The 27,398-nt window shown below is 55.9% G+C and overlaps 2 protein-coding genes across 11 annotated transcripts in view; one reads left to right on the top strand and one right to left on the bottom strand.

Moving 5' to 3' along the window:
- LIMS2 (LIM zinc finger domain containing 2) overlaps positions 1-2,239 on the top strand; it is a 46,034-nt gene extending 43,795 nt beyond the window's left edge. For 5 of the 6 annotated variants that reach the window (XM_038564849.1, XM_038564847.1, XM_038564848.1 and 2 more), the window contains exons 8-10: positions 163-211; positions 359-434; positions 1,009-2,239. In XM_038564849.1, the coding sequence (XP_038420777.1) occupies positions 163-211; positions 359-434; positions 1,009-1,156 (273 nt within the window). In that variant the 3' untranslated portion in view covers positions 1,157-2,239. The remainder of the gene's footprint in view (positions 1-162; positions 212-358; positions 435-1,008) is intronic. The other variant, XM_038564850.1, reaches the window with a different exon arrangement.
- Positions 2,240-2,907: 668 nt separating this feature from the next.
- MYO7B (myosin VIIB) overlaps positions 2,908-27,398 on the bottom strand; it is an 85,956-nt gene continuing 61,465 nt past the window's right edge. For 3 of the 5 annotated variants that reach the window (XM_038564838.1, XM_038564836.1, XM_038564840.1), the window contains 23 exons: positions 26,135-26,212; positions 25,853-25,980; positions 21,425-21,551; positions 20,011-20,130; positions 18,787-18,960; positions 17,944-18,171; positions 16,546-16,713; positions 13,462-13,579; positions 13,247-13,373; positions 12,053-12,219; positions 11,000-11,181; positions 9,992-10,122; positions 9,628-9,785; positions 9,272-9,425; positions 8,706-8,861; positions 7,729-7,834; positions 6,444-6,557; positions 6,045-6,132; positions 5,373-5,479; positions 4,703-4,888; positions 4,279-4,395; positions 3,704-4,092; positions 2,908-3,310 (listed from right to left, as the gene is read on the bottom strand). In XM_038564838.1, the coding sequence (XP_038420766.1) occupies positions 3,286-3,310; positions 3,704-4,092; positions 4,279-4,395; positions 4,703-4,888; positions 5,373-5,479; positions 6,045-6,132; positions 6,444-6,557; positions 7,729-7,834; positions 8,706-8,861; positions 9,272-9,425; positions 9,628-9,785; positions 9,992-10,122; positions 11,000-11,181; positions 12,053-12,219; positions 13,247-13,373; positions 13,462-13,579; positions 16,546-16,713; positions 17,944-18,171; positions 18,787-18,960; positions 20,011-20,130; positions 21,425-21,551; positions 25,853-25,980; positions 26,135-26,212 (3,348 nt within the window). In that variant the 3' untranslated portion in view covers positions 2,908-3,285. Of the gene's footprint in view, positions 4,093-4,278; positions 4,396-4,702; positions 4,889-5,372; positions 5,480-6,044; positions 6,133-6,443; positions 6,558-7,728; positions 7,835-8,705; positions 8,862-9,271; positions 9,426-9,627; positions 9,786-9,991; positions 10,123-10,999; positions 11,182-12,052; positions 12,220-13,246; positions 13,374-13,461; positions 13,580-16,545; positions 16,714-17,943; positions 18,172-18,786; positions 18,961-20,010; positions 20,131-21,424; positions 21,552-25,852; positions 25,981-26,134; positions 26,213-27,398 lie in introns of all 5 variants that reach the window. The other 2 variants (XM_038564839.1, XM_038564837.1) reach the window with 2 other exon arrangements.

The following is a 27,398-nucleotide window of genomic DNA, read 5'->3' on the forward strand; positions in this document are numbered from 1 at the left end:
TCACTTCAGGCCTGAGGCTGCACCCTGGCAGGAGGGGCCCAGGAGTCTGAGGAGGATGCTTGAGAGCAGCTGTTGGGGGGTGGGATGGGGGTCAGTGGCAGCCTTGGCCCTGCGCCAGGGCGTGACTGCCCACCACAAGTTTGACACCTGCTACGTCCACAGCTCTTTGGGGACGTCTGCTATAACTGCAGCCATGTGATTGAGGGCGATGGTAAGGATCCTCTGTCCCTGGCCTGTGCCCCCCTTGCCCCCCTGCATGTGTCTGCTCTCCCTCTGGCACATGAGTCCTGCAGCTGCAGGCCCAGCTGGTTCCACCCAGCCTGGGCCTGCTGAGCCTGCCTGCCTCTGCCCCTCGCAGTGGTGTCAGCCCTCAACAAGGCCTGGTGTGTGAATTGCTTCTCCTGTTCCACCTGCAACAGCAAGCTCACCCTGAAGTAAGTGGTGCCGGCCTTCTGGGGGGCCCAGTGTGGGCAGACAGGGGACTGCACCGTGTCTTCCTCCTGGAGCCTGCCATGGGAGCTCACATTTGAGTGGGCTTCCCCTGGGCTCTTCATCAGGCTTTTCCAGAAAGCCTGCTGTGGTCGGGGCCTGGGGCTGCCAGGGCCCCCAGGACATCGTGAGGGTTGGGGGGAGGCGAGCCTCCAATACACCAGCAAAGACACTGGGCTCTGGCGAGGGAAGGGCATTCTGCTCAGGGAACAGCACATTTGAAGCCAAGGAGTCCAACCACTGGCTCCTCCAGGAAGCCACAGGAGGTGCAGAGTGGCTGGAGTTGTGAGGTGAGACAGAACCCGGGTTTCTGAGGACAGCGGGGAGTTATGGATGGTTCTGGAGTATCAGAAGCTTCTGGGAGGGAAAGGAGGCTTGGCAGCCTGTTTCCTCATCCTCCGTGACCTCTGGCTGGAAGCTCACCCCGCAACCTGGACTGCTAGGGGCCGGGGCTCTGCTTCTGCAGAGCCTGACTTGGTGGGGCCAGGAGCCCTCCTGACTGCTGGACCTCCTCCCCAGGAACAAGTTTGTGGAGTTCGACATGAAGCCCGTGTGCAAGAGATGCTACGAGAAGTTTCCATTGGAGCTGAAGAAGCGGCTGAAGAAGCTGTCGGAGCTGGCTGCCCGCAAGGCCCACCCCAAGTCTGTGGGCCTCAACTCCGCCTGAGGGACCTCCTGCCTGCCCTCTGCCTCCATGGCCCCCTACCTGCTAGTGACCCTGCTCCTGGTGCCCCTTCCCATTGCTGCCTCCACTCCGCATCTCTGCTCCCTGTCTGTGGCCTCCCCTTCCTTCCTTCTTTCCTCCCCTCTTCTTCCCCCCTCATCTCTTCTCCTTCCCTCCCTCCCCCATCCACCGGTTCTTCCCCTCTTCCCTCTCCTCCCCATTCTCTTTGCTCACTAACCCCCCTTTTACCCCTAATCCCTCATCTCTGTCTCCTCCCCAGGCCTTTCTTCTCTCCCTTGCTATGGGCTCCTCTCTTTCCTTCTACAAAGGCATAGGGCAGATGCAGGGGCCTTGAGCCTAGGACAGGCCTGTGCCCACAAGCCTTAGCTCTAGGTCCTCTGGGGACATGGGAGCCTCAGCGCCTGGGGTCTCCTGGCCCTGGTCATGGGCCACTGCTCCCAGCCTTGCTCGTCCTGATCTGTCCCACTCCTGCAGGGGCACCCGGCAGCTCACGTCCTCCTGCGTGGGAGCTTGACCAGCTTCCACCCCAAGGTGGTCCCACTCTCCACAAATGGCCCTGGGGGCCACAGCCAGGCGGCTGCTCCAGCCCTGTGACCCTGACCATGAGGATGGGGGCCTCTGGCGACCACCCTTTCACCCTTGGCCACATGCTCACGCAAACAATTAGGATCCTTGTGCTTAAACCATGTCGGTAAATCTTGCCACTGTACCCCTCAAATCATCAGGAGGGACAAGGACTCCACCCCCACCCTTGTTGTCACTCAGGAAGCCTCCTTCCTGAAATCCGGCCTTGGCTACTCCACTCTGGGCCAGCAGCCACTGTGGTTCCCCCAAGCCCCTCTGTGGTCCCCATAGCACCTCAGGCTCCCTGCTCCCTCCACAAGGGCACATGCTGATCCTCTGGGTGCAGCTGGCCAGGGGGCAGAAGGTAGTGGGAGGCTCATCCTCCCACTCACTTCCGGGTGGGTGGGTGGCTCATTCCGACCCTCCAGGGAGGACACTTCCTCCGTGGCTAGCACAGGATGTGGTGCTTGCACAATGAATGAAGGCTTATTTACACGACCACATGGCTTGCTTGGTTTTTGACATGAGAGTGAGGACGTGAGGCAGCAGCCCCTGTGGACATACTGCTTTGAGGGTGTTGAATGCTTAGAGAAGCAGACACCATACAAGACAGGTGACAGAGAGGTCCAGTTGGGATCCAGTCCTTGTTCTCAGGGGCAGGCTGCTGTCAGGCCTTGGAAACAAGTCCAGCCAGAAACCCTCAGTCCATGAAGGCTGGCTGGGTGGGCAGGATGGGTGGGTAGGATGGAGCGGGCCAGCATGGTGGGGATGACCCCAGGCCGCTAAGGCCCTGCATCCAGCTCTGCTCCTGCCTGGGCACTGGCCTTAGCATGAAGCCAGCAACCAGAGAGCAGGCAGGCCTGGCCGCACCCACCCCAGGCCCTCCCGGCAGCGGTCATGTATCCCAGTGCCCCATGAGGGAAGGAGAAAGGTATGCTGGGGGGCCTCACAGGAAGAGGAGGGAGGAAGGGAGGGGGAAGGGAGAGGAAGGGAGGAGAGAGAAACGGATGAAGTCATTCTCTGAGAATGGGGTTGTCATCCGGGTGTCCCCAGAGAAGTCACAATGTGACTTGCTTTTTCTGGAAGAGTCCTTTTGCTGGCCAGTGCCTCCTAGGCCTCCTGCCCACCTGACCCTCCTGCTCCACCTTCTCTCACTAGCACACTGCACACTGCTTCAGGAATTTTTATTGAACGTTCTTGGGGGAGTCCTTTCAGCCATCCACTCATCAGCCTGGAGCCCGATACTCCCAGCCCTGTCCTGGGCTCCCCACTTTGGCCTCCATGGTCACACCTTCAGGAGAGGAGACCTGCCTGGTGTGCTGAGGGTAGTGGAGCTGTGTTCTGGGGGGAGAGCAGCATGAAAGGGCTGTCTGCAGAGTGTAGGCCCTGGGCCAAGGAGTCGTACTAGGCAAGTGCCACGAGGACCCCAGACTGGGGAGGGGAAGTGAGTGGGCAGGTCAGCTCCCAGTGCTAAGGATCAGCCAGGGCCGGGGTCTGGGAGCCCCGCTGCTTGTTCATGGCGCTCAGGAGCTGCTGCACATACGAGGTCAGCAGGTCATCCATCTTGTAGCCCTGGACAGGGGAAGGGGGGTTGGAGGCTGTGAGGTGCAGTGGCAGTGCCTCCCTTCGGCCTCAAGGACACCCTGTACAGGGAGGTGACGTGCAAACAGGGTTCCTGCTGCTGAGAACAGAGTCTGCCTCCCTCCTCAGAGTGCCCAGGACCACAGGGCCCACGCCAGGCCTTCCCTCATGATCCCTGGCTGACACTCCCAGCCTTTTCCTTGCTGCTCCTCCTTCCAGACTCTGACGGCCCTGCCTGGCCTAGCTCACCCTGGGCACAGGAAGCCAGGCCCTCACAGGGAGCGACTTGCCTGGTGGCAGTCTGGGGTCAGGGTTGGGGAAACGTAGTCCCTGGGGCCTCCGCGTCCTGTAGGTCTGGATGAGGGGAAGGGACCTGGGACTCACCAGAGAGGTTTCACACAGCAGGCGGCTGCCCCGGGCCAGGCTCCCCAGTGCCATGTGGAAGTAGGTGCTGCCGCTGCTCCAGCTGGAGATCTTGGTGAAGGGGTAGGTGGTGAGCAGCTCCTGGGGACAGAGTGGGCCAGGGGGAGTAGGACACAGCTGAAGCCCAGGGGTCCTAGGCGCCCTAGGAAGGAGCTTGTCCTGGGGTCCTCCAGAGCCCGGGGAGCCATGTGAGGGGGGACAGGAGGGCAGGGGATACCACCTGTGCAGGGTAATTGGACCCGCCCCCCCCGGGGCCCTGCTGCTACCTTGGTCTTGGGGTGGATAAGCAGAACCCCGTGCCGGTTGATGGCGATGAGGATGATGTCTGGGTAGGAAGGCTCCGAGGTTTGCTGGGGAGGGTGGGGTGGGCACAATGGTCACAGCCCAGCCGGGGAAGCCCGGGGGCCACCTCCCTGGGACACACACGTGCACTCACGTGCACACCTCCTCCTTCCAGGCCAGGTGGCCAGGCCCTCCCCTGGCGTGTATTTAAAGAGACACTCAGGCTGCTGGGGGCAGGGCTGTGTGAGGCCTACCTTCACCTCGAAGAAGGCAGACCCAAATGTGGGCCACCGGCAGATCCCCTTGAGGAACGCCACCTTGGCCTCCTCTACTGTCTTGTCCTTGTGCTTGTCATAGGCCAGAAGGATGTTCTGGGGGATGGTAAGGGCCAGTGAGCACCTGAGTGGGGCCAGTGCCCTACCAGGGCCTTCGCACAGGGTCCCTGGGGCCCTAGTCCAAAGCTGCACCTCGATGCCTGCGGCCAGACTGGGGGGCTCCTAGAGCCTGGTGTGTCCTCCACACACAGAGAATCAGTCTCTGATGTACTGGGGACGGCATGGGGAAGGGGTGACACTTGCAGGCACAGCATGCCCTCCATGTCCAGAACGTGCTCATCTTGCCTAGGCAGGGCCTGGCACCCATGGACCCAAGGGCCCCCTCCCCAAACCCATCAAGGACCTTTCTCCATTCCTCAGAGGACATGAGACGTGTCAGGTTCTCAGGCACAAGCTCCCTCAGGATCTTGGGGATACTAGCTAGCTGGGACCGGTTGTTGTCAAACTGGGCCTTGTAGATGAGGCCGGCCAGGTGGACAGCATCCTCCTGTGAACACTTGTGGAATCCACGAAGGTACTTGGGCAGCTCCTGGGTGATGGACGTATTGGCTTAGGCTGCTGCCCCCAACCCTCTGAGTTTAGGCAGCAGAGGTACTGGCTCACCCCCGGTCAGGAGACAGAGCCAGCAAAGCCTAAGGCCTATGGGGGAGGGTCTCGGGCAGGGGCAATGACCACCAAGTCAGGGCAGGGCTTCCTGATGTCTGGCCATAGAGGTGGTGGCCTGCCCTGTGTGGTTGGGATCTTCTGTCCCCTCCCCTTCTCAGCAATCATGCTGCCGGTGCTGGTCAGTCACCTCCCGAGGGCTGCTGTCCCTCTGCTCCTGGCTGCAGAACTCTCAGGGGCTCAGACTGCCCACACATGGGGCCTAAGGGCCTCAAAAGCCCCTGCAGAGAGGGGTGTCCTGGAGCCAGGTGGCTGTGGGCCTGCTGCCTCCTCTCCTGCCGCTCAGGGCAGGTGTGTGAGGGATCAAAGCTGGACTCAAATACCCATGAGGAGGGAGCCTGCCTGGGTACCTGATGGTAATGAAGTACGGTGTCTGCATTCACATCCTTCCCCGGGGTCACGTTGAGCCACAATTTCCGCATGAAGTACACCTGGTAGGGGAGTGTCACGGGCGCCCCTGGGCAGGGGCGGATGGGGTAAGGAGTGGGTTACTGAGCACCCAGGCTGTCCTGTGACCCAGCAGACTGTTGGACCTGTGCTGCCCACCCCCTTTTGTGGCCGAGGCATTGCTGCCCCCCTCCCCTCACCCTGCCTGCAGCACGTGTGCCTCGATGCACCTCGCCCCCCTACATCACTGCTGTGTTTGCTCCTGCTGCCTCTCCTGCTGGAAAGCCTCATCCCCTCTTCCTCCCTAACCCCCATCTCCTCCTCATCCTTCAGGATAGCGTAGAGGCCATCCTGGCCGGGATGCTCCCGGACCTCCCTGTGGGAGTCAGCCCCACACACAGCCGTCATGACCCTGCATCCAGCCATCTGTTCTAGACTTGGCCCCAGGTCTAGCCATACCCAGGACTCAGGGGATATAAGGGGAATGAATGAATGAATGAATGGGCAGGGGCCGTGCAACAGGTGCCAGGGAAACCTTCTGACCCTGGCACAGGGAGGAAGACTGTCCCCTCTCTCCCTGCCTCTTCTACCCCAGCCACATCCCTTCTTCCTCACCCCTACCCTGCTCCCCTTACCTTCTTTCTGGGGCTTGTTTTTCTTCACCCAATCAGACACTTGCCGCAAGGAGTCAAAGAAGAAGTCTCCCTCCTTCTGGCTGATGACCTGGGGTGGATGGGGAGGAAGGCAGAGGGGTGTGCAGTAGAAGGGCTTCTGGGGAGTGCCCTCCTGGAGGGTGCGGAGCACCTGGGTCCAGCCAGCCCATCTATGGCCTGGGAGGCCCCATGCTCCTCAGCGTTGGGTCTCTCTGTCTTGGGGGCCTGTCCCCCCATTATGCTGCTCCATAAGCCTACCGACTTTTATCCTGCCAGCCTGTGTGCAGTGCGGGGCCTGGCCCAGGACACGGGGGAGAATGCCACATACCCCAGACATCTGCCTGCCTTCCCGCCACCCCTGGCCCACCCCGCCGACTGCACCTTGTCAGCAATCTTGATGAAGAGGCTGCAGCCTTCCCAGGAAGACAGCTGCAGCCTGGTGGCGATGCCCTGGCATACATCTCGCACCCGAGTGTAGGTGCCCACCTCCAGCATCTGGGCAGAGAGCAGTACATGAAGGTCTCAGGATGAGGCTCCGCCTGGCATGACCCCTCACAGCCTGGTGCTGTTTCTCCTAAGGACGGGCTCGGGGGGCGCCTGGGTGGCTCAGTTGGTTGAGTGTTTGACTTGAGATTTTGGCTCAGGTCATGATCTCAGGGTCGTGGGATAGAGCCCTGCACCCACTACACTCAGTGGGAGTCTGCTTGACATTCTCTCTCTCTCTCTCTGCCCCTCCCCCACTCATGTATTCTTGCTCTCTCTCAAATAAATAAATAAATCTTTAAAAAATAAAGACTGTCTGGACATGCCTTAGCCTTCCCTTCTAGAAAACTGGGCAGATGCTTATGTTGTTCAGAGTTCACTGTCTTGAGGGCCCAGGAGGCTCAGCCTTTTGAACTTGGTTTGAGAGCCCTGTAGCCAGACTGTGGGAACTTTGCCTTGTGGAACCCACTGGCTCCAAGATGATAAAGGCCATGCTGCCAGCGGCGGGGCGGGTGGGGGGAGGAGGAGCCGGCAAGGGAGCATGCTCTTCGGCCCCTCCTCTGCACCTCACTGCTGCCACTGGGCTGGAGGGGACTCTACCACAGCTGGGGTCTAAGGGACTCTCCCTCTCACCTGTCCTCCGCCATCTCCCACAGCCCACAGAGGCTGGGTCTCCAGGCAGCCCCAATGACAGCAGTTCTTCCTCCATGCCCCAGGACAGGGTCGGAAGCCTACAGGAGCCCTCTGCCCTAGGACCCAGCTTCGATGCCCACCCTTAGGGCCTCTTCACTCCTGAACCTTGGCCAGAATGCCTTCTCTAGACTTTCCTGACTTCCTGCTCTGCTGACAGCTCCCGCCTTCCCCCTGGGACAGCCCCTCTCTGTGCTGGCCCAGAGTGTCCCATATTCCTTTGGGACTTGCCACTGCACTAGCAACACCCCTTCTGGGGTGGCTACTCCCTGTGCTGGCTTTGAGCACCTGAGGGTGCAGGGCACTCAGTTCATGTCTAATGGGTGGGGAAGGAGACAGTGAAGGTGAGAGGCCTACTCTAACTTGGAAAACAGTGTCAGTCAGCTTCTTTTGGCTCTCCGTGGGAAACCAAGGTGGGGAGGTTTTGCTGGGGGCTGCAGGCCAAGAGCCTGGGCAGCCAGTCACTCAGGCGGGGGTGGGGTAAGGGGCTCACCTCGCTAGTGTCGTTAGGGAAGTAGATCTTGTGGCAGATGCGAGAGATGTTCTGCTCTATGGCCTCCACCTCCACTGGGTGTGGGGGCTGCTTCCGGGGTCCTGTCCTAGAGTGAGATGACGCTGAGCATGCCACCCTGCCATCCCAGCCCGGCCCAGGCCCCAGCCACCACCTCCAAGCTAAATTATGTGCCAGACACAAACAATAGATAACTCTGCAATCCCAGTAGAGGATGGGGTACAGAGGGGCTGCCCCACTCCAGGCTCAGAGGCCAGCCTGGACTCACTTCCCAGGTGCCCTGCAGCTCCGAGGAGGCTGGGGAGGCCAGGACATACATGGGAGGGGGATCTGGGCAGAGCACCAGTGCCAGGGAGACGTGGGTTCTCATTCTCATACAGCGGGGGCATCTCCGCAGGGCTTCTCTGAGGGCACCCAGTTCCCCCTCCATGACCATGGCCGAAGCACTATCTCCCCTAGCCACAGGAGGCCGAGCTGGACAGGACAGGTGGCGTGGATGAGAATCAAGACAGCCAAGGAAGAACTGCCCCACTATGGGAGGGCTGGCCACATCGATTGGCAGGGAGTGGCCTCCCATCTTGGCCACCCTTGGCTGGGCTGGGTGGGGAGTTGGGTGGCTTGGGGCATTGACATCACACTCTGGCCTCCAGGCAGCTCCTCCTGTGCCCTGAATAGGCAGCTGTTAGGGTAGGAAGAGCCCATGGCTAAGACAGCCTGCCAGCAGCATCCACTGACCATCCAGGCCTGTCAGACCTTCAGAACCTCGCTCCTGGCTTCTGTGCAGGTTGCTGGGGGCCTGGGCCTGTCTCCTTAAGTGGACACCAGCTTCTGGAGAGGACACAGAACCTGGTTTCATGGACAGGTGTCCCCATTGGACCACAAGCCCTGGAAGGGCCAGATGGGCCCCTCAGCATCCATAGGCAGATGCTCCTGAAAGGGCAGGGAGCCGGCAGGCTCACCTCAGGATCCTCTGGATGCGCCGGCTGCAGTCGGGAGCCAATAGCTTCTTCCTCCGCGTGTCTACGAACTTCTGAGCATGAGGCAGCAGCGCCTTTCCCGGGGGGAAGAGGCCAGTGCAGAGCCACAGCAGCTGCCAGCCCCGCTCCTCACTGTACCTGGAGGCGGAAATGCCTATGAGCTCAGAAAGGATCCTCTACAGGCCTGGGCCAGTGGGCAGATGGGGTGTGAGGCCCGCCCAAGGCCGCAGCCAAGGAAGCTGCTGCCCAGCGGCCTGATGCCTCCAAAGGTTTTCACATGCATAAAATGGGGTGGGGGTACCATCGTGCCCGTTTTATGGAGGGGGGCACTGAGCTTTGGAGAGCCCGTGACATGGCCAGGTCACAGAGGAGAAAGGGCGGGAGAAGGCAGGGACCAAGGCAGGTCCGTTTCCCTCCCTGCTCTGACCACCCCCAAGAAGGCGCAGGACGGATGAGGGCCGCAGCCTTCTCAGTGCTGCTGTCAGGGCCGGGCAGGCTGGCGGCCCCCACGAGCTGGTGCCCTCGGGCCCTCCCTGTCCCCAGCAGACCTCGTGGTGTTGTGTGTCAGCTGCTTCAGGATCTGGCAGTAGACCTCATCCCGCAGGGCTGACTCCTGGAGGGCCAACGAGAAGATCTGGTCGGCGAGCTCCACGGAGGTCCAAGCCTGTCGAGATGGGTAGTCACCCATGTACCGGAGGATGCGTGTGGCTGTCAAGGAGGATGTGCCAGCTTGGCCGCCTGCTACCTCTGACCTGGCCCTGGCCCCACACGGCCCGACCAGCCCCGTGCGCGGATGCTGCCTCTGCCCTGCGCTCCCGGGGCCCGTGCCCTTCACAGGGTGGCGCTGGGGCCTGTGCGTGCGGGGTTGACACAGAGCGGGGCCAGGCTGGCCGGGGAAGGATATCAATGAAGATCTGACAGGCAGGGTCCCGGAGCTCGGCATTGGCGTGGACTTGCTTGAGCAGAGGCTGCCGCAGTGGCTCGGATGAGTGGGCCCACAGGTGGCCCTGTGTCCGGCCCAGGGGCAACATGGTCCTCCTGACTGTCTCCTTCTCTGGGGCCCTGTTAGGGATGGTGGCTGGTGTGAGGGCCTTTCTCAAGCCTTCTCTGCCCATGTGTGTACTGTCGAGGGAGAGCCCAGGCCCCGCCCTGCCCTCCTCTTGCTCCGCAGAGGCCAGGTGGACACTGCACCTGCCTCCATGGCTTCCCTGTGAACTTCAGGGAACACCGAGGGGCTGGCAGGGCCTGGTGGGGGCCTGAGTGGGCACCTAAAGAACTCGTAGGAGAATTCCTCCAGGGTGTGTGGCTTCTCCTTGGGCTGCTCCTCAGGCAGTGGCTCTGTGGGCTGCACCTCCTGGGCTGCCAGCTTCCGCTTCTCTGGTGACATGGCCAGCAAACTCTGTAGAGGCACAGGCCTATGGGTTCCACTGCCCACAGGGCTCTTCCTGTGGGCTCCTTCCTGGCCTGGTTGCTCCAGTGCCATGGGAGGGGCTGACCACAGGGTTGTACAGGCCTGGGCCTACCCCTCTCGTGTCACCTTGTGTGTGACCCATGACCACTGTCTCAATGTCTCCAAGCCTGTTCCTGTTCCTTAGGGAGGCTTCTCAGACCCACGAGGCTCCCCTTCCCCAGGGCACCTCTCAGGGGCATCCCGCCCCTGCCTGCCCGGTTCCCTACCTGCCTCAGGCCACAGCACAATGTCACTTCTTCTGGGATGCCCTGCTGACAGGGCAAGCCCCTATCCTATTATTCGCTCCCAGAACAACCAGTGCTTCTTCTTGGTGGTACTTTGTACACTAGCCATCGATTGTTTGCCTAAATGCTCCTTGAGGGTAGAGTCACTGTGGTGTTCAGTGCTGTAGTGCATGGGGCACACGGTTGGCACTCAATATGTGAATACTGGAATGCCTATCTGTCCTGTCTCTGTGGAGCTGGCTTTAGGGGCTGGGGTGAGTGGTTTGTGGGTAGGGAGACCTGGGCCCCCATGGGTCAGGTTTAATCAAGGCTGACAGTGGGGAAAGGGTGGGTTTGTTCCCAGGACACACTGTAGTGGGAGCATCTGTGAAGTGCCAAGCGCTGTGCAGGTCAGTACACAGATACTGTGCCAGGCTCGTGGTCACCCCAGAGGGATGACAGGGGCGGCAGAGCAGACCTAATGCCCAGGTGACCTCCTGGCTCTCTACAAGGTGGGGTATGAGCCCCTGAGCTAGCAACCAAGCCTCATCCTCATGTGCCCACAGGTGCCTGGGCTGAGAATAGATGAGCATATGAGTTACCATCAGCTGTGCCGAGGGCTTGGTGACCGTTGGGATGGTGTAGAGGCAAGCTGTGGGCACCAGCCCCGTCTTGCCTGTCCTGTCGTTCTGGCCCAAGGTCCAGTTCTCAGAGGCCAACAACCCCTGCTTCTTTGTCAGGATCAGCAGGTCCCCCTTCTTGAAGGGCAGGATGGTGGTGTCATCTGCAATTCCAGGTCACACACAGGGGCAGGAAAGCACCACTTACCAAGGGCGCTGCAGAGGCCAGAAACTGTGCTGGCATTTTGTGGTCTGTCTCCTTCAGGAGGTGAGGAAAGCCAGACACGGAGTGGTGGGCCCAAGGCCACTGTGAGGCTGAGTGGTGGTGGCCTTCCTGGCCACACAGCCCGGGCAGGCAGGGGCGGGCAGTCCCCAGCCTCAGGGGACCTGCTCTCTGTGCTGTGAGGCCTCCTGAGCCTGCATCCTCCTCTGTCTCAGGCAGTTGGCAGATGTAATGGGCAACAGGGATGAGGTTTCCCAGCACACATTTCTCTCCATCCCAGTAGGCCACCCGGCTCCCTCCTGAGGTCCTTGCAGTCATTGCACCCCCTAATTCCCAGGGGTGCTCAGCTCTTGCTGCAGTGCTGGCTTGTAGGGAAGGTGGCCAACACCTAGACCAGCTCAGGGCTCAGTCCCCCACCCCTAAGGTCTGTGACCCTGGACCATCTGCTTCCCTGCTCTGAGCTTCCAGTTCCCTGTCTGTAAATGGGAAATTAAGTGGCTGTGGGGATGGTACTCAGAGCTCAGTTTGGTGGCCTGGCTGTTGTCTGCAGTGGGAGGGAGTGGACTTCCCTGAGCTTCCTGCAGCTACTGTCCTCAACTAGTTTCACCTTGGGGACTTTGAGACCACTTCCTTTAGCCCCTCATTTTATAGAAGGGAGGGCCTTGCCTAAAGCTGCCCCACACCAAGCTTCATGGCCCTCTCCCTCCTTGTGCTTGGGTCCCTCCTGGAACCCTGCCACATGGCCACTGAGACAGGGGGATGAGCCGGCCACCCTCCCATTGACCAAAGACCTGCCCCTCCCCACTGGGCACCTGTGGCCTTCCTGTTCTGCAGAGCCATGGCGAACACGGACCTCTCCTTCAAGCCTTCCAGAAACATAGCTACCAGCTCGGCGATGGCCACGCTGCTGGGGGACATGAACTTGTACTCCTCTTCGTGCAGCGTGGAGAGTACCAGCCTCTGCCCACCCTGCGCCTCTCTGATGGGACAGAGGATGCAACATGACCAACGGCCTGTTCCACCATCCCCGTTCCAGTGCCTCGACAGCCTCAGAGGGGGTGACCCTCCTGAGTCATAGATGATTTGATCAGGGGCACTGGTGGGGCCAAGGTGTGAGCTGAGGTCAGCCTACGTCCCAGGGACTCCCATGTGTGGTGGACAATGACATCCAGAGCTCAGGGTCCCTTGGGCTTCAAAGGTCCCTTGATGAGCTCCTGCTCTGTGGGCTCAGCTCTGGGTGGGTGATGAGGCGGCTGCTGTGCTGGGCCACCACAAGGATATGGCAAAGACTGTTGGAGTTGAGATGAGGCACTAGTCTTGGTGAGCTTGGGTGCGCTATGTCCCATCTTATGTCATGGGGACAAGTGCCAGCATGATCAGCCTGAGTAAGTGGTGGCCACTGTGTGCCCCCCACACACTGGTAATGATTATACTGGTCATGGCACACTGGGGTATGCTTTAACCAAGGGGGGCTCTGGCAGGGCACAGGCAGGCCCTTCCCAAAGGGCTGGGAGGCATTCTCAGAAGACAGGAGGCATGCAGAACCATAGAGGTGGGGGCATCTGAGGCCCAACCTGGCCTGCAAGGCTGCCCTGCCACACATTCTGCCTCTGTCCTTTACTTCCTCTCTCAGATGGTCTTCAACCTTTCATGTGACCAGTCTTGCCCACAAGAAGGGAAGGAGCCTGTAAATGAATGCACACCCAAAAGGGGCTGCAAGCTTTTGTGCCCCCTCCCAGGTGGACTTGGGTTTTAAAGAGAAGCCCAAGAGAACAATGCCTCGGGTGCAGACACAGCACTTAACAGAGTAGTGCCAGCCCAGTGGCAGGAGAGGATGAGGTCCCACGTCCAGCGGCCATCACACTGTACATGCCCATCCTCATCCCTGCACCCCAGCTGGGTGCCAAAGACAACATACCTCCCTCTATCCCTGTATCTCCTGGAGCCCCCAAGAACTAAGGTTGGAGGAAAAAGAGATTCAGGGCATGTTCCCTTGGGACACCCACCTGTTGGTGATCAGGCTCACGACCTCTGGAAAAGAGAGTTCTAGGAGTATCTTCTCTCTCTGGTCCAGGAAGTACATCCCCTTCCAGTTAACAGCTAAGATCAGCTGAGTCTTGGGCAGTCGGGGGCCTGGCCAAGGGAGACAGGGGTGTGAAGTTTAAGCTGTCCTCATGGGGAACCCTGCCGGCACCCACTCAGCTCCAACAGATCCCATTACCGGAGAGCGTGGTGACCTCAAAGAGCCGGGAGAAGAGCAGCGGCCACTGCAGGCGGGCCGTGTCCACCACCTGCTCCTGCACAGCCAGCGGCTTTGCCTGCTTCTGGGTGTACTGTGCCTGCAGGGGGACACAGTGGGTCACTTCTGTCACCCATCTCTCACCCAGTCAACCCCAGCTTCAACTAGTGACCCAATGTCCACGGTGCTCATTTGCTGGACCATTCTGTGAAGCTTCTATCTGAAGAAAGGTTAGTGCTGGTGAGGGCTGGTGGGGATGCTCTGGGGGGCTGGTACAGCCCTATACCTGCCTTGGTGGAGGACCATTTGTGGGTGGTTTTGAGAAGGGAGGAAGCCTCGCCCCCTCGTTAGCATCAGGACGCCAGAAGGCGGTAGATCAGGCTGCAGCTTGCTGCCTCAGCATGGAAAGCTATGAGGGGGGCTTGCGCGTGCATGTGTGCTCGGGCCTGTTCCTGCCAACACATGCGTGCCTTATGGGCCTATGTCTTGCTCTGTGCAGGAGGCCTGTCTTGGTGTGCATCTCTGTGTCCTCGGTACCTCTGTCTATCCTCTCTGCCTACTTGGGAGCCCCTGCTCAGGGACCTTCATCTCAACCAGACCCTAGTCGACTTTCCTTCCTCCCTCTTTCTTGGCTTCTTCTCCACCTCTCCACCCCACCCCCCATCTCCACTACTCTCTGTCCATAGCTGGCTATAGTGGCCAATTGAACTTTCTTTTTACTATTTGTTGAATAAAATGTTACTTCTCTTGTTTTCTGTTTAAAAAGTGGTTAAGGAACATTCATGCTCTGGATTGTGGAATGCAAATCAATGGCTTATAGCTGAAGGGTGATCTGGCGACGGGCAACATGTATCAAGAATTGTAGAATGTAAAAAAACAAAAACAAAAAAGAAACCAAAACAAAACAAAACAAAAAAGAATTGTAGAATGTTCATACACTCTGAAATCTAGGAATTTATCCTGGCAAATAACTGTGAAGTGTATAAAAGTTGTATCTACAAAGTGGTTCACTTTGTTGTTTTAATTGTGAAAAATGGGGAATGATCTTACCGTCCATCAACAGGAATCAGTGAATTATAATTCATTATTGCAGTACTATGCAGCCATTAAAAATGAACATGAAAAAGGGAAGAAAAAAGAGGAAAAAAAGGAAAGGGAAAAAAAGAAAAAAATGAACATGAAGAATAGTATTTAGTGATACGGAAATACAGCTTCATGCTATGTGGTTAAGTGAAGAAGCAGGTTGAAAGTGGCTATATGATATGATCCTATGTTTATTTTTTAAAAGGTATATTATTGGGGCACTTGGGCGGCTCAGTGGTTGAGGGTCTGTCTTTGGCTCAGGTCACGATCCCGGGATCCAGGATCAAGTCCCACACCGGGATCCCCACAGGGGCCTGCTTCTCCCTCTGCCTGTGTCTCTCATGAATAAATAAATAAAATCTTTCTGAAACAGTATATTATTTCTCTCTCTCTCTAGTCATGTTCATATCTCAGTTGTACAAGCATGGACATAATCTGGAAGGATGTATACCACAATGTTAAGAGCAATGATCTCATTGATATATTATTGGTGATTTCACTTTTCTCTTTGTATCTGTTTGTTTTCTGATGTATTTGGTAATGTAGATGTTTTAAGTGGTTTAATGGAAAAAAATTCTGTGTATCTATGTTCACTTTGGAAAAGAGTGGCTGGGTAACATTTCCTAATTCTTTACCCTCACCCCAACTCTCTCTTCCCAAATTACAAAGCCACTTCTTACTCATGTTCATTTGGGTTCACATATGCCTCTGGTGGTCCCTCCTTCATATGAGCCCTAAAAGCCCATGGTCTCTCTCCTGTAAACACATCCACTCAGGCTGGGAATCACCAAATATGACCCAGTGGGCTTTGCTGCCTCTAATTCCTATCACCAAGAATTCCTATCGCCATCTTATAGAATAAAGGTCTGGTGGTCAAATATGTCTGGGAAATGTGTCTGGGTAAAACAATCAGGCTTCTCTACTGCAGGACTTGTCAGAGCCTTTCGTAAGCAGTTATGCACTGTGACTCCCTAAGAGCAGGACATGGAAAGTTGTATTTTCCAAACCACAGGTGCACAGAACCCTTGTCCGTGGGCCCTCTTGGGGCACCCCCTTTTCCTGTGGCAGAATGGAGACTATGTTGCTTGGCCATTCTCACTGCCCCTCTCTGAATTTGGATGGCCCCTGCTGCTTGAACCACACACTTGGGGTTCATCTCCCTACCACTGAGTTGTCAGTCCCTAACAAGTAGGCATGGTGCTGTCCTCTTCCTCCCTCCCTGTCCTGCCCTTTCTTGGTTCCTAGTGCCATGGGGATAATGGAAGTGGGCGTGTATTAAACAAAGGGAAACCCCCTATTCACAGCTCTCCTGCCATGGCAGCAGCGGTGAACAGTGAGCCATGCCTGGAACCTCAGGCCATGCTTCTGAGCTCAGCACCCTGGGCGGAAAGAGGCACTGATCGGGGGAGGGGGGCAGGTTTGGAGAGGGCTGCCTCTGTGGCGGGGCAAGGGAGGTGCTATCCCCTCATGGGGTGGTGTTCGGGGGGCAGCGGAAACCCCCACTGGTGTGGGTGATCCTGAGGACACAGGTGTGTGTCAGTGAGAAGGTGGAGGCATGAGCCCCCAGGAGGAGCCATGTTTACATGGTGCAGGCTGACCAGGCAGGGGTAGAAGATGGGCGGCCCTCCTGGCTGTGCAGAGCCTGTACTGAGGGCTGGGTGTGGTGTGCAGTTGGCAGCTGTGGGTGCCCACCTGTGCCAAAAGGCTGAGACCCAGCCAGACGCTGTGGTAGAGATGAGGACAGGGATGAGCTGCCCTAACTCGCCCAAGATGCTGCCTGGAAGGGATGAGGGACAGTAGAGTAGGCCTGTGATAGGGAGCTGGACTGAATGATATTGTAGAAATCTCGAGACAAAGCTAGGCGCCCTGGCAAATCAAAGTCTCCCATTGCCCAGTGGGAGGCCTGTGTCCCTCGACACACCTAGGCCCTCTGTCCCAAAGGAGGCTACATAGCCCAAGTGCCCAGGCTCCATGGAGGCTGACCTTGGCGTGGGCAGCAGTGACGAGGCTAGCCCACTTCTCTGGAGGCTTGGTCTTGTACAGCTTGGAGGGGATGCAGCTGGGCAGCAGCTCCTGGACAGCTTCACTCCCCACCGAGGCACCGAGCTGCACGTAGCAGTGCTTGGCCAGCAGCTGTACCAGATCATCCTCCTGCACACCCCAGAAACAAACATGGAAGTAAGGGGGGGATGTGTAAGAGCCCACCTCCCCCACGACATCCCTGCCACATCCCAGCTCTTGCCCCAGCACAGTGGAGATGGCCAGCAATCAGGCCATCTGAGAACCAGGAATCTGAGCAGCCACCTATCCTGCCGCCTCTGTTAGGCTGGACCTGCCCTTTCCCCAACACACTGGGATCATAGTGTGCCGAATGGGACCCAGGAGGCTGCTGTCCTGCTGGTAGGCTGGAACTTCTCAGCAGCCTCAGCCCAAGCCCTGCAAGGCCCTCTGCCAGAGGACAAGGGGCGACCCCCGTGCTACTCACCCACCTCTCAGGTAGACAGTGAATGTGCGGGAGTGAGCTGAGGCCCTGGTGCAGCCCCAACAGTGTCGTCTTAGTAGGGCCAATGTAGGCCACCTCTACCTATCTTACACAGTGCTCTTACCCACTGGTCACCCCTGATCAGTGGCCACCCCTGTGTGGCTTATGCAAGGATTCATTTGGGCAGGGTCCCATGTAAGGCACCAGCACGGCCCAGCATAGGGCAGGGCTCCTTGCTCCAGGGGCCCTCTAGGTGCCCAGCAGCCCTCTTCTCTCCAGGAGGCCAAAGCTTGCAGAGTCACCTAGCTGCCTGCCCCTCTGGGCCCCTTGCCCCTGCCTCTCCTTGCACACCGCCCCATTTCAGACAGGCCTCCAGGGTTACCGCAGCCAGCTCCAAGCCCGAGAGCAGTGTCCTCCTTACTCAGGCCCGAGAAGGCCTGCAAACGCAGGTGTAGTGTCAGTCCGAGGACCAGGTGCACGACTCCCCTCCCTGGATCCTCACACCATACATATAGCTCTCAGCCTCCCTGCGCTCTCTAGGGCCGCCTTCCTGCTGCCCCATGAACAGCTGCTGTGGTAAAGCCACCTGGGTCTGGGGCTGATGGGAGGCCTCCCCCGCCTGCTGCTGCTGCGTCGAACCCTGAAGACCTGAGCAAACCCGTGGTCCACAGGAGGAGGAAGGCGCCAGGCTGGGAGGGTACAGCTGCGCAGCCAGCGGAGGGCCCGGGGACCTGCGCTCCAAGAACACATTCCTGGCCCCTGCCTCCCGCCTCTCCCTTCTCCATTCTGTGGGGTGCTCCCTGGGGGCCGAAGCCCAGCCGGCCCTGGAACACGCTGGTCCCCCAGGCTGACCGGCAGGTCCGTCTCAGGGCCGCCTCGTGGCGGCGGGGTCCCCTCACCTTCTCGAAGTTGTACTCGCCAGACCAGACCCCATGCAGCACTTGGCGGTAGATGAGCTGGGTACTGACGGGGTCCTCCTGGGAGTCATGCCAGGGGGTGAAGAACTCCTTCCGGAAGTAGATGCGCCAGGGCGACTGGCGCTCGTTCTCCCCCCTGTCCCGGGCCAGCTGCTCACACTGGGCGACTGTATCCATCACGTGGTCGCGCCCGCTGCCCAGGGACCAGAACTGAGGCCAGAATGGGGACAGGGGGGTTAGCAACCGCTGCAGGCCAGGCCCTGCAGGGACACCCACCATCAGACCAGGCGAGTGGAGCGGGGCTCAGCGGGTCCTCCAGGGTCTGAGGGCTTCCCCACACAGGGGCCGGGCCGGCCCATCACTCTGACACACGCTGCCCTACGGGCCCCTCCCAGAAAAGGTACGGGTTGGTGTCCAAGGCCGGCATGCAGGGGCTATAGACCTTGACTGGTGGATTGGCCTGAGTGTGTTGGAGGCTGTGGGCTTGGGTGCAAGAGCGTTCAGGTGGCGCCATGTGGTGGGACCCTCTGACCTGGGGCATGGGAGTCTGCAGCTCCCTGGTACGTGGGGACTCCCCGCAGGATGGTGACTGCCTGGTCTATGTGGGGGCTGCTCAGGTGTGGCCAGGGACCTACGAGATATGTGTGACACGGGGCCAGGGCACAGCCACTGGGCTGAGTACATGAGTGTCCCGGCAGGAGGACAAGTTTCCTCTGTGTGTGTGCGTCTGATAAGGGCAGTCGTAGCCAGGGGGACATGGTAGAGGGGCTCGAGCTGGCCTGGGTGTCTGTGGGAGGTGGGAGAGGGTGGGGCACTTGGCAGTACCTTGTCGTACACGGCCACCTGGAGAGAAAAGCCCAGGTGATCGCTGAGGCCCTGCTTGTGGGCAATGTGCAGGCAGACTTCCCGAGATGTCGAGGCAGAGTCAACCATGACAGTCAGGCTCTCTCCGGTCACCAAGATGACATGGATTGGGATGTGCTTCTTGGATTTGACTGCCTGGGGACGGACGAAGACTCAGGCCCTCTGTCCTGGAGGCCTCCCCACCACCGCTCCTCTCCCCAGCTTCCCATCCCTACGGGTTCCCAAGCACCAGGCCTGCTGAGGCCCCACCCAGCTCAGCACAGAGGGAACAATGAACACTCTGGCCAGCGATGCGGGCTGCTGAGCTGATGGACCCGCGGTGGGAGGAAGAGCAATATCGTCTGCAGCGGGCTCAGGAGGTTGTGCGCCTCTCCGAGGTACCTTGGTGGGGTGCAGCCTGTAGGTGGGGGTGGGGGGAGGCTAGAGGGGTCCCATTTTAACATGAGAACTCTGAGCTTTGGGAGGTTAAGTGATTCAATCTCAGAAGGTCAGAGGAGCTCTTGGAAATCTCCAAGTCCTGAACTCTGAGACTGTTTGGGTGCACGGAAGCTACTGTTCCTGTGTGCGCATAGCACGGTGTGAGCACGGCACGCACAGCTGCTGCCAGGGCATAAGCAGTGCTGGCGCCCAGGTGCAGAGCAGATAGAAAAGGGAGAAGGAGAAGGGGACCTGGACTTGGGTGGCAGGGCGAGAATGGGAAGGGGAGCCGCAGGAGGTGACCCCAGCATAGGGCCTGACGGGGCACAGGAAACATGTGCCTCCCAGGAGCCTTGGACCCCCTCCACCCTGCCCATGTCTGAATGACCCTTCCTGAGGACACTGCAAGAATGCACAGATGACACAAACAGCAATGTCACCAAGGATGTCCACCTTGGAATGATCACTGCCTTCTTAATAAAATGCGTATGTTCTTGGGAGGGTTAACACTTTACCCATTCAGTAGTCGGTCACACTGTAAGGCTAAGATTTATTTTCCCTTAAGCTGGTAGGCCCCTAAAGACCTGGGGAGGGCTCTTTTGAAACCTGGGCCATGCCTAGGGAGGCTGAGCCCAGGTGTGACCCATAGAGGGCACCAAGAAAGGTGGAGGGGCCCAGACGACACACTTCCTGCTGGCAGGTGCTGGAGGAGCCATGGGGCCCGGCAGCATCCTCCTCTGGTGGTCTCCCACCCCTGCTGGCCCCTACCTGCAGCTCCAGCCACGTGGGGGGCTCCGTGCGTACCCCATTAGCATAGGTTCGTCTCAGGCGTTCTGCACAGAAGGGCCCATAGCCAGCCGGCCCTTGACCAATGAAGTTTAGCAGATACTGGTGGGTGAGGAAGGGAAGGGGAGGAAGACACTTAGAATGGAAGCTACTTTCTATTTCCTGCCCAGACAGATTCTGAAAATCATAATACTCATTGCAACTAAGTGAGTTGATGAATGTGTTAACTGACCTCATTGTGGTGATAATTTTGCAATATATGCCTATGTAACATCACTACACTGTACACCTTAAGTTTAAATCTGGGAAAAATGAAAACAAAATAATAATATCCAGTGTTGGCAAAAGTGCGTTGAGATGGGCACTTTTCACACACCATGAGAAGGAATATAAATTGGCACAGCATTTCTGAGGACCAGGTTGTCACTATGTTTAAATACTGCATAGCTTAAAAACGTGCATACTTCTTGACCCAATAATTCAGACTCATTTTATATACGGTGTGTATGGTGGTGACCAGTTGGAAGACAGGCCCTAAATGTCCACTGGCAAGTTAAATACCCTCTGGGATAGCTATATACATAGATGGCACTCGGGAAAAGTTTAAACCATGAGAAGACACTTATGGAGATAAGTGAAAATGCAGGAGAGTCAATATTTAAAACACATCTGACAAAAGGTGTTGAAAACCATTTTGTCTCACAGAGATTTTGTGAGGAGATGCAGCCTGAAAGAGTTTGCTCATGTCAGGAGTGGCCCTGGTGCCCAGGGAAGATGGTCCAATGACCACGCCTCCTGCTGTCCCTGAAGTGACACAAGAGGAAGTGAGATTATTTCTTGTACGATCACAGGTAGGACGCTGATACCGCAAAGGGAACAGAAGGTACCTCTGGGTGTGGGGGTGACTTGTGTTTTCTTTTCAGACTTGCTGCATTTCCTACATACTATTTTACAATCAGAACCCAAGCTACATCGAAGCAGCGAGGCCTGGGGCTTCCAGTACTCAGGAGCACCTGTCAACACCCCACGTCCATTTTCAGCTCTGAGGACTAGAGAGTGAGCTGGCAGTCAGCCTCCAGTCAGTGCCCACTCCTGGGACACCTTTGTCTTTTCAACACACAGTTCACCCACCATTTCACTGTCGACTCCGAAGAGCCATCTTGGTGTCTGGGACCAGTGAAGTGGCCTTGCAGACCCTGATTAGGGGCCAGAAGGAGCCAGGTCCAGAGTCTTCTTTTAAAGATGGGGAAACTGAGGCCCAGAAGGCACTGCTGCCTACCCTGGTCTGCAGGAGCAGGGCTGGGACTTCTGGACCTGCTCCTGAGCCTAGAGCCAACCCATGCTTGCTGTAACCCACCGCCCCCCACCTTCGACCCCTGCCCCGGGGCCTCCTCACCTTCATGAACCTCTCGGAGGGTGGGAAACAGCCCAAGCAAAGGCTGAGCAGGATCCAGCCCCGGGCCAGGCAGCTTGTTTTGAAGTTCTCGGACAGCTGCTTGCAGATCTGGCAGTAAATCTCGTCCCTGAAAGACACACACAGCAGGGAGGCCAGGCTGGGGGCTGGCTCTGGGTGAGGGGACAGTGACGTCTGGGCACACGGCTCCTTCTGTGCCCCTGAGTGGGGTCATCTATACATGGCAACCTTCAGTCTCCTCACCTCCAGTTGCCTTGGCTGGGCTCCCTCCCCTGCCACATCCCAGGCCCACGGGGTGTCCGCTCACAGCACCCTGCCCTCCAGCTGAGGGGCGCAGCTGCAGAGAATGCCCAGGGGTCTCACAGCCCTGCCCCCAGTGGCCCCGCCCTCACTGTCACTTCCAACCTTCTGCCTCACCTTGAGCCATCCCTCCAACTACGGACAGAAGTGGAGAATCCCTTAACATCTCCCCTCTTGAGCAGTTTCCACTCCCACAGGCTCATGAGCCCCTCTCTCTGCCTTCTCTTTGGGAAGGGGCTTTCCTGGGTCCTTTCTGCTGACTTAAGCCGCTATCGTCCCCCACAACGGTCCTGCAGGCCCCTCCAGCCTCAATTATCCAGAGGCCAGCATCTTTCTCCTAATTACTCGGTGGTGTGATGATGGTCAATGTTCAACTACCAACTCTCCTAGGAAAAAAGCTCTCATGTTGCATTTGCCAATTTCTGTATTGTAAATATCTCCACCAATGCCAAGGTGAAGCTACTAACATTATATCACTGAACACAGAGTTGGGAAAAATATTTACGGCTGACAACATCAGCTCTCATGGGCTAGTACAGTCAGCTCCAGCCACCTCCTCTTTCTGCAGTCTCTACCCATATGATCATCAACTGTTTCACCCAATTTGGAAGTCTGGAAGCTCTTGGGACTCCTCCCATCAGCCAGCCACGTACTATCAGTCTCCTGGATATTTTCTCTGCCCCCCTTCTCTGCTCCTGCTCTCTGAGCCATCCCTCATCAGCTCTTCTGGGACCTCTGCAGCAGCCCTCTCCTGGCCTCTACCCCCAGGTTCTATCCTTCCATGTGATTGCCAGGGAGACCTTTCTGGAATTCAAATATAACCATAGTCTTCTCTTTCTTAAAACTTCTCCTTACTACTCCTAGAATTGAATTCAATCTCCATGCCCCAGTTGTGACAAACCACTTAAAATTCCAGACCCTCAGGCTGTTTCAGGACTCTGTGATCCTGTTTACCTTCTCCCTCTGTCTGGTGAACACCCTTCCTCCTTCCAACTCCACCCAGCGAGGGCATTATGACTAGTCCTTGGTGCTCTCACTGGACTCCAATCTTAGCACAAGCAGTTATTGTGGGTGTTTGGCTTCTCCCATGCTCCCAACTAAAGAGTGAGCTCCCAGAGGACAGGGACACTGTTGCCCTCATATCTGCATCCCCAGACTTCAGGCTAAGGCCTGGCCCTGAGCAGGTACTTAATAAATACTCATTGCCATTTGCAACAACATGGGTGGAGCTGGAGAGTACTATGCTAAAGGAAATAAGTTAGTCAAAGACAAATACTGTATCATGTCACTTACATGTGGAATTTAAGAAACAAAACAGATGAACGTAGGGGGAAGAAAAAGAGGCAAACCAGAAAACAGACCCTTAACTATAGAGAACAAATGGAATGTTGCTAGAGGGGAGGTGGGTGGGGTGATGGGCTAGATGGGTGATGGATATTAAGGAGAGCACTTGTGATGAGCACCAGGTGTTGTATGTAAGTGATGAATCACTAAACTCTACATCTGAAATTAATATTACACTGCATGTTAATTAACTGAAATTTAAATAAAAACTTGCAAAAACTCATTTATTTAATGCACGGCTGGATGTGGAGGGGACATTTGCTTTGTTTTAGAATCTAAGATCCCAGAGCCAAGGATAGATGATAATACTCAACATTCTAAAGATATATATTCTTGTAGAATTTATTAAAAGATGGCAGAACCAGTCTAGCTACTGTGCCATCTCCTTCATAAAAGAAGATGAAAACTTTGAAAGGGGATTCCTGGAAGGGCCTTCATAAGAGTAGAGAGATCTTTGGCCCATCTCTACTCCCTCCAAGTGATGGGGAGCTAGAGGGAAGCCCCCACTTAGCCCCCAGCTGGAGCTGGAGCCAAAGGAAAACTGTTAATAGAGATGGGGCTATCTGCCAGAGTAGAGATCCATCTCACTCCTATCTCAGGTATGCTGAACTCCAGAAGCCCATTGGCCTACCCCAGGGTACTGGAATGGGGTACAATGACAGAGTTCTTAAGAGTGCTTGACTTATGTATGCCCCAGAGACACAAGTTAGGGGCCTCTATGAACAAGAGACCATCATCTGCTTCTTCCTGGAGAATTCTAAGCTACCTCAGATGGGAGAAAGAATGGACAGGAGCCGGGAGTTGCACTTGGTGGGCAAGCATGGACAAGCTTCTTGTTGACTAAGATGATACCACAAAAGAAGCTGGGACTCAGGCATCTTGATAGGATCCCACACAAGCAGGCACCCCATCATTCCAGAAGATTCCAGTGCTAAGAGGCTGTGATATGTTCAATTAGGGGCTAGATTTGAGAACAAATCTCAATGGATCACTGAGAGTGTCAGCCCCAGCTAGGACAGCACTGTGTGGAAGTGCCTCTAGAGGTACTTGGAGAACCCATAGCGCATCTCATTTGGACACAATTTATACATGCCTGCCATATTAGAGCATATGGTGGCCAGGGAGGATTAACCATGAGAGAACTACCAACAGAACTAAGTTAGAAGAGTTGCTGGGTTGGTGTCATACAGGTAGCTAAACCCTATAGCCTTATTTACTTGAACAACCAGAGGACATAGTTTGGGTACCCAAACCCAGCAGTTGAAAGTGAGAAGGGAAATCCCAGAATGAAGATAACCAGAGAGAGACACCTGGGTGGCTCAGTGGTTGAGCATCTGCGTTTGGCTCAGGGTGTGATCCTGGAGTCCTGAGATGGAGTCCCACATTTGGCTTCCTGCATGGAGCCTGTTTCTCTCTCTGCCTATGTCTCTGCCTCTTTCTCTGTGTCTCCCATGAACAAATAAATAAAATCTTTAAACAAACAAACAAACAAACGAAAAAGAAGATAACGAGGGAAGAAGAGTTCTCAATTTTGCATATAAAATCTTCCTAAGTCTCTGGCTGGCCCCTGATCAACACATGTGTGGGGCAGACTCCAGGAATCCCAGCAAAGGCTAAAATAACTGACCATGGATTCCATTTGCTGCTCACTACAGGAAGTCAGAGTTTGAATCTAGCCAAGTTAATGACCTGCCAAAACAAAAGTCAACACTCTTTGAAAGAATATAACAGATTCCAGAGTCTTTAAACATGTCATCCTCAGTGTCTAGGATGCAACCCAAAAGTAATATATTTATGAGGAAGCAACAGTATAGTACTAGACATGTGAGGAAACAGAAAAACATGACCATTCTCCAGGGGAAAGGCAGTCAATGGGATCTGACCCCAAGATGACTCAGATACTGGATTTAGCAGAAAAGATGTTAAAACTATCATCACTGTGAAGGGACACACAAGGGACACTATGCTCATAGTGAATAGGAAATCTCGGCAGAGAAATAGAAACTATAAAAAGAACCAAGTATAAACTCTAGAATTAAAAAATATAACTTCTGAAAGTTAAAAACAAAAACAAAAACAAACTGTTACGTGGGTATAACAGCAGACTGGCACAGACAAGAGAAAGATCAGTTAATCTGAAGATGGATCAATAGCAATTATCCAGTCAAAAGAACAGAGAGGAAAGAAAAAAAAGAGGAACAGACTTGTAGAGACCTAAGAAATGATATCAAAGGGTCTTACATATGTTTAATTAGAATTCAAAGGGAGGGAGAGAGAGAATGAAATAGAAAAAAATCTTTGAAAAATTAATGGGCAAAATTTCCCAAATTTGGTAAAAAATAATAACCCAAAATATATGAGCCTCTAAATATAGTAGTCTGTCTCTGAAAGCAGTATACAGATTTCTTAAAATTTATATGAAAAGATAATTCCTGTAGAGCAATACATACGTAATATAAAAGAGGAAGTTGCTTACTTACAGGACCCTGCATTAAAGTCTATTATAAAATTTATCATTACCCCATGATAAATATATTCCCCCAAACTCACTTTTACCCCTGGGTTTTAACACAGAACAAGTAGAGAACTCTTAATGGTTATAATATCTACTGTACTCAGACCCAGGCTGTGGGCACCAGGACAGGGAGCAGGGAGAGGACAGGGTGTCTTAGGGAGCAGGCAGAGGAGAAGGCTATGGCCATGGGCTGAGAGCCAGTTAGGGGGTCCGATGTTCTAGGTGGGGCTAAGGTGGGAATGGGGACTGACCTGAGGTTAGGCCGCAGGATAGCATAGCCCACAATGAAGTGTACCTTCTCCAGATTGGACATGGGTCGGTCTGAGATGGGGCCATCAGGCTCAAATGCCTCCTCTCCAATATTCAGCTGGCTGGTTACCTTGAAACACAAAGGAGGTGGTCAGGACAGCTGTGATTCTCCTCATTTGCAGAGGAGGAAACCAGGCGCAAGGAGGGAAGCAAAAGCTTGGGCTCCCGTGGCAGGCCAATAGCAGGGCTGGAAGCAGACTAAGGCCCCCTTACCCTAGGCTCACCTGGCTTGTGATCTTGGAGGACCGCTTTAGCTTCATGGAGGAGATGTCCTTGCTCCCTCTGTCTCTGCGGCTGGACTTCTGTGGATGGAGACAGTTCCTGAGGGAAGGCGTGCCAGGCCAGCTGCTGCTCCAGAGGCTGCTGCTGACCCGACAGCCACCTAGGCAGAGCCAGTGTCCACCTCTCCCAGCCATTTCCTGGCCTGATTTACAATGCTGAGTGCAACCCTGCATCTCGGCTGAGCTTTGCAACACTCACAGATGCACATCCTCCTCCTCACTTCTGGGTCAGGAAACAGAGGCAAGGGGAGGTGAGAGAACCACTCACATAACCAGCCCTCAGGGAGGCCTCAGGACCATTCTGATTCCAAAGCCTGTACCTCTTGCCAGTAAAGTCCTTCAGGGTAGGGCCGGGTCTGGGCCCAGGACAACCCTGGGCCATGGTCATTCTCAGTGAAAATTTCATGGATGATTTGGAATACTTTCTGCCCACTGCAAGATGGGAGCTCTGCCAGAGGATCAGAAGAATCTAGGCTTCCAGGCCTGGGCTGGGTGGGGTGGGGCTTGTCTCCAGCTATTAGGATGGGTTAGTCTCCTTAGGCAGGAGTCCCACCTTGTCCTAAGGGTATCATGAGAAGTTGCTGCCAAAATTAGAGCTCAATGTGAGTTTGGGCTTGGGTTTGGATCAGTGGGGTTGGGGGTTGGGGTCAAACCGGTTTGCCACACAGGGATGGAATGCAAAACACACTAGCTGGCAGGCGAGGGTGAGCAAGGTCGGCTAGGCTCATTGCTCCTGTGGGAGGCACACAGCAGGTGCTTAATAAATGTACATACGAAGAAAAACTTGAGTTGTCACTTCTGGGAAGCCAGTCCTGCTTCTTCCTGTGCTCACCCTCCAGAGGTGCAGAGTGGCCAGACCACCATCCAGGGTCCCTTCCCTGAGTGGCCCCCAGTGATCAGTGCCCCCCTGGCATTCCCACCCACCATGGTATGTGACTTAGGAGACTAGGCATTGCTGCTTCCTCTCTTAGCTCACTTCGTCTGAGGAAGTCATATGCTGAGGAAGCATAGATGCTTCTAGAGATCCGGGGTCAGGGCTTAACTTGGACAACTTCCCACGTTAGTCCTGCACCAGGTCTGGCCAAGGGATCTCAAGCTGCAGGCCCCTTGGATTTCTATGCAGTTAGTTTGCACACAGGACCCTGCAGGTGTCTAAGTGGAGTCCCAGATACTGGATGTATGGGGTGGTGTGCTGTGATTTATAGTA

The sequence above is a fragment of the Canis lupus genome, chromosome 19 (genome assembly GCF_011100685.1).
Source record: "Canis lupus familiaris isolate Mischka breed German Shepherd chromosome 19, alternate assembly UU_Cfam_GSD_1.0, whole genome shotgun sequence".
Taxonomy (NCBI): Eukaryota; Metazoa; Chordata; class Mammalia; order Carnivora; family Canidae; genus Canis; species Canis lupus.